General features: G+C 41.4%; 1 protein-coding gene across 1 annotated transcript in view; it reads right to left on the reverse strand.

The window, feature by feature from the left end:
• The window catches only part of LOC126484873 (uncharacterized), a 61,419-nt gene extending 53,899 nt beyond the window's left edge, over window positions 1–7,520 (reverse strand). The window contains exon 1 of the mRNA XM_050108468.1: window positions 7,200–7,520. Within this exon, the coding sequence (XP_049964425.1) occupies window positions 7,200–7,520 (321 nt within the window). The remainder of the gene's footprint in view (window positions 1–7,199) is intronic.
• Between the last annotated feature and the right edge of the window lie 3,592 nt (window positions 7,521–11,112).

Raw genomic sequence — 11,112 nt, forward strand, 5'->3', positions numbered from 1 at the left:
TTTACAGCACAACCGACCATGCAACACCCTTACAATTTTTTTAACTCTTTTTCCGACCACCACGTATTTGTCTTCATAGTCCGCTTGCCTTCGTCTCGTTCCTTAAAATTTAATTATGTCGCAGGATTATTTCTTTTCTTTAAAGTGGTCCAGTTAATCTGCTCTGAACATAAATTTTAAGTAACGTTAGGAGTTTTAAAATTACTTTCTCACGTGTAGTACCTAGAGGAGTTTTGATACTTGTCGCATATTGTCAGATTGTTTGTTCGTTGAAGTTGCACGTATTTTGAATAAATTGCATGTAAGAGACAGTACTGTTTTCGTTAAATCTAATAGAGCTCAGCGCTACGATCCTTGTATATTGGGACTTCAGTTGTATGGCATAGGGTTTTGCTAAGTATATTTTTCCTGGCCAGTTTTCATGATCCAAAATGTTGTAGAGTTATTCAAGGAATTTGTTACTTTCGTGTTTTTGAGGTTAGTTTGGGATATCAGGGGTGTATTACTTGTCTTCTTTTCTGATTGTGTATTTTGAGCCTGTGGTGTACTTCTTCCTTCTTTTGAGAAACAAATCTGAAGGGAGGTAATGAGAAATAGCTACTTGACATTTTAAGTGAATTGTAATGTAAAAACGGGTAAGAGAGCGTAAAGAGACAGTCTGTATCATGCAGTCACAGCCTAGTGAGCGTGGTCACAATGCAAAATTAGAACAATGAGTAATTAAGAGCATGACCACAGCAAATGTGGTAGAGTATGTAGTGAGTTACTATCTCAGTAAAATTAAAAGAAATTTCTCATCTTCAAGCTTAGAATACGGAGTACTCCTATATGTGTTGAGCATAATATATATACTAGATAAGACATTAACATAAAAAATGTACTCAAGTCAAATGCGGTGCATTACATCGTTGCTGGAGAAACCACAATTGTACTATCTCAGTAAAAGACTGAGCTTTTCTTCGTGATTTTATTTTGTATCTAACGTTAACTTCCCGTGCGGGGTCGCTGCTCCCCAATCGGGTGCCTCCCCAAGTGCTGATAGGGGAATGTAGTGTAGTGGGCTGGATTCCTTCGCCACAGAGAAAGCAATCAGGCTAGTTGAAGGGAAACCCCAAATCCAAACGCGCTAAGGATAGATGGCGTTCTTAAGTCACGGTGAAGGCGGCCTGTCTAGAAAAAGGACCTTCGAAAAGAAACCGGTTGGTCCAGACCGCGAAGGTGACAGTTCCACCACTGGGCTCGAGCTCAGAAGGCTGATAACGTACTAGCTTTAAATACTGTTATAAAAGAAAGTGACAAAAGGAAACACAGGACAGATAATACTGTGGTTGACAAACACTTGGTTAAGGGCCTACGAAGCGGTTTTCGAATTGGAACATAGAACATCAGATTCCTCATCAGAGCCGGAATGAACCAACTGGAAGACGCGCTCAGCAGCTAAAAATGCGTCGTGACGGCTCTCAAAAAACAAGAGTTCTCCAAGGGATCACGAAGGTCAGTAATCAATACACTCTCTTTAACAGCAATGAATCATGCCAGATTGGACGTAAGGAGTTGGTTTCGCCGTCCATAACGAAGTATCTATAGATGTTACCAAGAGGATACCGAAAAGTGATCGCATCTCTATATAAAATTTGCATTGTCAATTGCCATTCACCAACAGAGGACGCAGGTGATGAGTCGAAAAGCAACTTTTTTGCTGAGTTGGAGGAAGTCGGAGACAGATGACCAGGACATACAGCGCGCCAAGTCTTTAATGCATGAACTGGGAAGGTGGAGGGAAATTGACCGATTATCGGCCCACGTAGTCTAAGTGAGGAAAGCATGAAAATTGTGCCCTACAAATCAATTTTGCTGCCGACAGAAGAATGGCCATTAACAGCACGTATTTCTCTCGCAAAGCGATACATAAAATTGCTTGAATATCACAAAATGTCTAAAATAAAAATCAGATTCATCACATTTTCTGGATGGGAATCACCGTGGGTTTGTTGAACAAGTAAGGACATTTCGCGGGGCTGATATGAATTCCGACCATCTTCTAGTGATTCTGGAACTGCGACTGAAGCTAACCACCAAATGGCTACAGAGAAATGAAGCAGTGGCTCGACATGACAAAGACATGCTTGCCAATGAACAAGTGAGACGATGTTATCAAGAAATGTCATGACTTGTCTATCGTCCAGGATCACAAGTGGAGTGGAATAGAAGTGGCGGTCACTACGAGGGGCTATCATTCAAAGGGCAAGTGAAGAAGACAACTAAAGCCAATGAAAAAGGCATGGTTTGATGATGAGTGTAAAGAAGCGGTGAACACTTGGATGCAAGAAGATTAGAATTGCTGAATAATCCCACTGACAACACAAAGGTACCATACACGATGGAAAGAAGACTGACAGACAGAATCATAAGGCAGAAGAAACGAGAATATGGCAAACAACTACTGAGGCTAACCGAGGATTAAAGTAAAGCAACCAGCGCCTTGTTTCGGCGAACAAGGTTTGCGATAGATATTTATAGACCATAAACTTTAATCTTAATAGATGATGAGGAAAGAGTGCTTCCTCAGTGGAGCAAGCAGGTACCTTTGGAAGATGTTTTGCAAGTTACTAAATCATGAAGAAGTTCCTGAGCCAACATCGGATGAGATAAAAACCATGCTGGCGGCCCTTTAAAACGATAAGGCTCCAGGCAGTAGTGACAGCAGTGCGGGGGGAAGCGACAATAAAAGGTCTCAGACAGATTATGGCTGAAATATGGTCGGCAGAGGAGATCCATGCGGATTGGAAAAAGGCAGTCGTATACCCTATTTTTTTTAAAAAAGACCATGTCACAAAAGTGCGTAATTATCGACGGATCTCACTGCTGGAGATAGGATTCACCACTCGAATTAGTGTTCACCACCCGAATACTAAGTCGATTAAAAACATTGCTCGAAGGGATTGTAGGCACGTACCAGTGTGGATTTACCCCTGGACGTTCAACTACCGACCACGTCTTCACATTGAGACAGATGATGGAGAAGTTCTATGAATTCGATAAAGAACTACACCTTATATTCTTTGACTTCCGGTAGGCATAAGACAGCATTAATCGGACCGCCCTCGGGCGGGATTTTAGCATACGAGTGAAGTACATTAGGCCGATTACAGCTTGTTACAACGGCTCATGTTGCCAAGTACGGTCGGCAAATGAATTGTCGACACCCTTCGGACTTAAGAATGGATTGAGACAGGGTGATCCTCTCTCACCAGTTCTGTTCAACATAGCGCTGGAAAAAGTGAGACTTGCAATTGGCCATTATAGGGTGATGGATATGGTTGGAAGTGATACGATCCTTGCGTTTGCAGATGATGTGGTGATTGCGGGCGAAACTCTGAATGAAGTGACAGCAGATACCTCTCAATTTATGCTAGAAACGAGCAAACTATGGTTACTGGCCAACGATGAGTAAACAAAGTATGCGGTAATCTCTCGTCGACAGAATGATTTGGACGTCAGCAGTTTAGACGGTCATAGCTTAGAAAGAGTTGAGAAACTCAGCTCCTGGGGTCAATATTGTCGAATAAAAGTGAGATAGAGAAGGAAATTCGACAAACAGTGAGAACCTGGAGTGCTACAGTTTAAACCACCTAAAAGTGTTGCGCATCGTATCCCAGGAAAGTAGGATACACCTATACATGTCACTAGTGCTACCGGTTGTATTGTATGGTTGTGAGATGTGGACAAGTACATGGAATATGGAAGAGCGCATTCGTACGTTTGAGAGGTAGATTTGAAGGAAAATGGAAAATTTATGGTCCGGTGTACAATGCAGAAACTGCAAGATGGGGAAGAAGGCACACTGAAGATCTGTATCGGCGGTTTAAGAAAGCTGATATTGGGAGAGTGATTGCAAGAAGAAGGCTACATTGGACAGGACATGTTCTACGGCAGCGGGCACTCTCAGTAATGGAGTATTTCTAGATCAGCCAACTGATAGACGTCCAAGAAACCGTCCGCAAACGAGGTGGACAGACAGGACCTTAGTGACCCCGGAAGAAGTAGAACCAACAGCTAGCACTGAGGGCGCCAGAAAGAGAAGTAAATGAGCAAATACGTAATAACTTTCTGTGACGTTATAACTATTCTCAACTATTTTATCATGATTCGTGGAATTGATGTGTCAATAATTTCATTATGTATATGTATTTGAATATTTCTGTCTTCTGCGATGGGTCTAAATGGCCGGTGTATGTGCAATAAATTACGATCTAAAGTTAACTTTTCATACTAAAAACCAAATGGCTGAATCTGACGCAAAAGTGTGACTTCTCTACAACCTCAGGCAAGAAGAATATTATAGCAGAAGCACTGTGGAGTTTTTCTCTCTAAATACCAGTCATCAGCCTCCGATAAAATGTGTACATCATCCAGCAAGAGGAGTACGAATGCACGTACTAGTACTTCAAGACGATAATGTGCTTACCCGTAAATGACTGTTACTATATGAAGCCACTGTTCGAGCACCAAATCTGAGCTCTTATTTCATCAAACCAGATACAAAAAGGCCATACGGAACCATTAATTATATGTATTCTAGTTCGTGACAGGGCGGAAGAAAACTTTCTTTCCTATTTTGAACAACATAAATATAATATTATAAAATATAATCAATATAAGCTATTTATAAAGACAATCCTTTCACTTATCTTTGCCGTGGTAATTGAAAGAGTATAGTAGCAAAGAGTAAGTAACTGTAATATTGTTGTTACAGAAATAATGTTAATAACGGTGCACATTTCAAATAAGTTAAATGACTGTTGCCTATCTTTATAGACGAATAGTGATGGTAGATGAAGTTTAGTTAATTCACTAATCACATGTTGCTAGTTTTGCAAGTGGATACTTTGCTTAAATAACTTGTTACATTCGAACTGATTGTTAAATTTAAAGCTTACACATTGATTTCAGCTAAAGAGCATTGAATTTGCTACAAAAAATACAGTAATTATAGTTTCTCGATTTTTAAGAATGCCTAACAGCTTTCCACGACAGTCATTGTTAACGCTTATTTACGCAGAATTTGTATTCCTTTCCGAATTTAAACTACTACAATCAGGTCTTGACACTGTCAAGTTTTCAGATCAGGCTTGCACGATATCATGAGCCTCATTAAACATTCAGATTAGCTTTAGACAATCAATTTTGACCTATGGCATAGTCTCCTAGGAAAATGCAAGTTACGTAAGGAGTGTGTTTATTTTATAAGAATACGTATTAAGAAAAGCGTGACTGTAATAATCGAGCACCTTGCAGAAGATTTTTCAGGTGCCTGCGGATTCACGCGCTTACATGCTGATACGTGTGTTCCGAACGGCATTTAGACTAATAGCAAGGGCAAATTTAGGATGCACTGTGCGATTTACAACCACAGTGTTAGATTTATAAATAATTTCATACAGGCTACGAATCCTTATCTGAGTTTCATAATGCAGATTTATATTCTGACTCTAAATTAAGCGAACAGCTATGGCCATAAATAGAGAAGATAAATCCTCAGATATCCAAAACCGAAGTTAAACAACACCGCTTTAGCAACTCCTATAATACATCAGAATATTTGCACTCAGGTTGTGATGTCTGTATTAAAGAGATCTTGTCTTTGTAGTATGCAGTTCGCTGACATAGTTCCTGTGACGTTAAATAATTATTTATTCGAAGTAATACAGAAAGGCAGCTGCTGAGGACAAGAAGACGAGTAGAGTGCCTTTCTTTTTCAAATTAGGCACATAATAAGCATAAACATTTTCCAAGAATTCAAAAAGTAATTACCATAATTATCTGTGTGGGCACATTTGCTTAGTAATAATTTATTATCAGTATACTTCACAGAAGTAGCCTGTTACAGATACATCTCTATGTAAATAACGTTAATTATTGCCTTGCCTTAAAACGCCTCATTCATGGTCAGATTTGTTCAAATAGTTCAAATGGCTCTAAGCACTATGGGATTTAGCATCTGAGGTCTTCAGTACCCTAGACTTAGGACTACTGAAACCTAACTAACCTAAGGACATCACACACATCCGTGCTCGAGGCAGGACACGAACCTGCGACCGTAGCAGCAGCGCGGTTCCGGACTGAAGCGCCTAGAACCGCTCGGCCACTACGGGTGAGATTTGTAGAGCACAGTGTGTAGATGACTGAATGAATGAATAATAAACAGCCCAACAGTGACTTGCCTGCATGTTTCGGAAATACCTACATTTCATACACCCGAATAAAGAGCCACTACATTTTGTAAAATGTATGTGGAGCGTGTGGAGCTGACTGATGAAGACTATCTTGACTGGGTCATTCTTCTGCGCTGATGTCACAGTGACTACGTAACTGAAGTAATAAAAGTCATTCGGATCATGACCACTGATACTATAATGCGGAAGAAACATCAGTTATATCACTTGATATTATTTGTTCAAGTATCCTGTTGGCTTGCTGCAGAGACCGCCTTCAGATCTCGAAACTGGGAAGAGAAATGGATTGTTGACGGTAGTAAAAGCATGATGAGATTAAAAGACATACAAGCACCGTACTAAGATAATAAAATGCTACGAAATAATTTGTACCTAGTGCTGTTAAGGGCAGTTCGTTAACGAGGCGAGAATATTTAAACTTGAGAAAAAGAACAGATACAACTAAAACGAGAATTATATGGCCAGCTATAACATCATATGTCAGTTTTTTCATGCAAGTGAAAAATGCATGACTTGATTAAATACATTTGAAATTGTAGCTTAAGTAAAACTACATATACTAAAAACACATTAATCCATGGTTTACTACACGAAATGAGTGAAAAGTGCCATTTTACGAGAGAATAGGTAGCGACAGAGTGTTTATATATATATATATATATATATATATATATATATATATATATATATATATATATATATATCCCTCTCGACACCGAACGCCATTAGTATTCAGAGCATAATGACTGTGGTTTCCGTAGTCCACACATTGACGTGCAGGATTTGAGCCGTATCATTCGGCTCAAGGAAAAAGATTATCCTGTATGTGAGTGAAAGTTACAGACTGTCGCCCAACATACAGACTACGAAAACAAAGTAAATGCATTCCTTGGTAGCCACTACTATTACATTCATGTCATTTTATATGTGTTTTACTTTATGTAATGCGGAACACAAACTCACCTGTGCCTCTACCAGCCGTGGGGCCACAATGTCGTAGAAAGCGGTCTCCTTCTCGAAGCAGTGTATGGAGTTGATGAAGTCCGTGTGGAACGAAGAAGCCTCTGACGGCATACTTTTGGCAAAGAACTCCAACTGTGTGACTTTACGTTCCTTGCCAAGCCTAACATTAATGCTGACTTTGAGGTGCGACCCCAGGAAACCACTGACCTCGTCACTCAAGGGCCGGACCTGTACGTCCACAATTTCGAAATGATCGTCGGCCAGCCAGCTCTTTACGACTCTCTGGCACTCTTCCGAGCTCAGAAGATCAGAAGGAGCCATGGTATTCCGGCCGCTACTGCGCTTCCGCAGACGAATTGGGTGCTGTCTGCTCGCTGCCCGCGTTACGTCAGCGGGGCGAGAAGCGCGCACTGCATACAGACATAATCTCGACTGAAATATAGGCCCCTCATAAAAGCAACAGCCGGCCCACGTGCCCTTAGAGGCAGAGGCAGATCCTGGGATCGTTACACGACCTGTGCTTCCAGTTGCTACGAGACTTGCTCCAATGTATCACACACTTTCTCCGGATTAGGAGTACAGGTGTAAGAATTATAAACGGCTGAAGCCCTTCCTCTTAAAAAAACAGATACTTTATCACAAGTGAATAAAGTTAAATTATGTTGGCACCGCTTGATGCAACAACTTGTAAATATTTTCACCTGTTGCTTACATGAACTCATTGTTGTGGAAGACGTCATAGTCCCCTTTTTTTAAAATTTATTTTCAGTTCTGCAATATCGGACATATGGCCATTGTCAGATGGTAGCACATGGCAAAATCTAAAAATCTTCTCAGACGTATACTTGTCATCGCCGTACATACAGCTATGGCGATGACATGTATATATGTCAGAAGTTTTTTATCCTTTGGTTTTTCCTGTAGTACGGTTATACCACTTGATAATGGCCACATGGCCGAGACTGCCGGAGTGCACATATATAACTTTTACAATCAAAGAGGCCTACGATGTCTTCCACAATAATTTTGATATGTGTGAACGCCAACAACGAGAAGTTAATTAATTTATCGTCGCTTTACAGCTGTAAGGAAATGAAAAACCATACATTTTTTCAGCTTAGTGTACTGAATTTTAGTACTTGTACATGCTAATAGATACATACTGACAAGCCAGAACATTATGACCACCTGCTTAATAGCTTGGATCGAAATACATCACTAGTTCTGCGTATTAGGGGTCTGACAGTTTGATGATGAGTTTGTAGAGGTATGTGGCATTAGATGTCTACGCACAGGTCATAAAATTCTCGTAAATGACGGGCCGCTCATTTGTGTACGAGGTGATGTCGCAGGTAGAGACACGGATGGGTTGCATAGGATTTACATCAGGCGAATTTGGTCAACGAAACATCACTGTGAGTGCACTAAAATGCTGCTCGAACCACTGTAGCAAGGTTCTGGCTCCGAGACACGGACAGTTATATTGCTGAAAAGTGAAGCCGCCGTCGGTGAAGACATGAAGCACGAAGGGATGCAAATGGTTAGCACTGTCAACGTGTCTTCGATTACTATTACATGTTCCATGCAAGCGCAGGAAGGTGTCTCCTATGGCGTAATACTACTCCCACCAGCTTGCATCCGTGGCGCGCTGTACGTTTCGAGCCGCCGTTCACCGCGATGACGGCGTTTGTGGAGACGACCTAGGGTACCAAAAATTTGAGTCACCCGAAGAGCTGACACATTTCTATGGATCAACGGTCAAATCTCGATGGTCCCGTATCCACTGTAGTGCTAACTAAAGACGTTGGGTCAACATGTGAACATATAGGGGTAGTCTCCTGCTCAGATCCATTTTCAACAAAGTGCAATGAACGGTGTGCTCCGAAACACTTGTGCATGGACAGGCATTGTGATCTTTCTGCAAAGATGCCACAGATCGCAACCTATCCTACGTTACAGGGCAGACAAGCATCCGAACCCTACGTTCTGTGAAGAGTCGTCGGCATGCAATCATTTAGTGCCTAGTAGTAACTTTACTGCCGTTCTACCTCTTTTCGTAGATGCTCACCACGGTAGCACATGAACGTTCAGCCAATTTCAACATTTTCGAGATACTTGTTCACAAGTTCTGCGTAATAATAATCTGAACGACATATTTAAGAGAAGTGTCACCAGGTTTGTGGCCTTTATGAAGGTGATAACTTGATCTAGCTGTGGTAGTAGGGGAAGGCTTCACCTAGCCTGCTATAAACTAGGAGACTCGAATAGTTATGAGTAAGAAGGCACGTTTTTGTTAAACGTGTTATTCAACCATTACCTACAACAATAAGCAAGAGAGCCAGTTAGTTAGGGTAATACTTCGAACTCCTGGGAACGAAAATATTCAATATTCTCTATCAGTGAAATCAATAAGCATCAATCCTTTAGAGTATCAGGGACTATTGCTTTTGAATGGTAATGGAAACAGGCGTGTGTTTCTTCTTATCAAAAGTGTCATGAAAAAGACTGCAGACCAAATTACCAATGGGTGGTATCCAGAATTATAGTACGTGCACTGCGATTCATACAGTAACGTACCGGGAAAATCTGTTGATGACGTAAAAACTGAATAGCTCTTAGAAAGTACAATGTTATCTGTGAATCTGAAGAAAGATTCATAGACCTGGTCTTCGGAAAATTGAGTACACGTATCAAAATACCACTCCGGTAAGCCAATGTCCACACTCGTACCTAACTGCTGGATAGCACAGAGAACCAAAATAGATTCCTGTCATCCTAAGATGTTTCATTGAGCACACTTCTACTGTTTCTTCCAAATGTGATATGATCTTCATAATTACTCGTCCTTATTTTGGTACCGACTCACAAGTGGTGCCAGACTCTGCTACCCATCAATTTCGACAAGCTTCATCATTCGAGTCGGCCACACTCTAAAAGAACACGTGCGAAAGAGTTTAGGTCATTGCGCTTCCGTTTTCACAAAAGTCGTGAAATAACGATATATTTATGATCTGGTGTACTGCTACTTCGTAACATGCGTGGAACTAGCTCAAATAATAAGACAGCAGCGTTGCCGAACACTTTCCCTTCTTCAGGCGGTGTCCACACAAACCTCTGCCCCAATGTCCATCCGCAAGCAAACACGTAACTCAAGCAAATAGTACCTAGATAACAGCCGTCTCTCAGCGTCAGGCGGTGCTGACACAAACCACTGTCCTACTTTCCCATATGTAAACAAACGTGTAACTCAAGTATTGTTTGTGTTTATTAGTTTGGCCGGCCGGGGTGGCCGAGCGGTTCTAGGCGCTACAGTCTGGAACCGCGCGACCGCTACGGTTGCAGGTTCGAATCCCGCCTCGGCCATGGATGTGAGTGATGTCCTTAGGTTAGTTAGGTTTAAGTAGTTCTAAGTTCTAGGGGACTGATGACCTCAGAAGTTAAGTCCCATAGTGCTCAGAGCCATTTGAACCATTTTTTTTTGAAATTCATGTAATATAATAGCAGCTGTTACAGAATCCACATGTCACCTTAAGACAATTTCCGTGCGTACGTACGATCAGCAAGAGGAGTGTTCTATGCATCTACTTCAAAAAATGGTTCAAATGGCTCTGAGCACTATGCGACTTAACTTCTGAGGTCATCAGCCGCCTGGAACTTAAAACTAATTAAACCTAACTAACCTAAGGACATCACACACATCCATGCACGAGGCAGGATTAGAACCTGCGACCGTAGCGGTCGCTCGGTTCCAGACTGTAGCGCCTATAACCGCACGGCCACTCCGGCCGGCGCATTCACTTCATCAATAGCTTCACTCCAACGAACTTCAAAATCGGTTAACCCCCTCCCAGTGGTGTCTATGAAAACTTCAAAGTGATGTGGCGATTGTGTGCAATATCTGTTTATAGGTGAA

This window comes from Schistocerca serialis, chromosome 6 (genome assembly GCF_023864345.2).
Source record: "Schistocerca serialis cubense isolate TAMUIC-IGC-003099 chromosome 6, iqSchSeri2.2, whole genome shotgun sequence".
NCBI lineage: Eukaryota > Metazoa > Arthropoda > Insecta > Orthoptera > Acrididae > Schistocerca > Schistocerca serialis.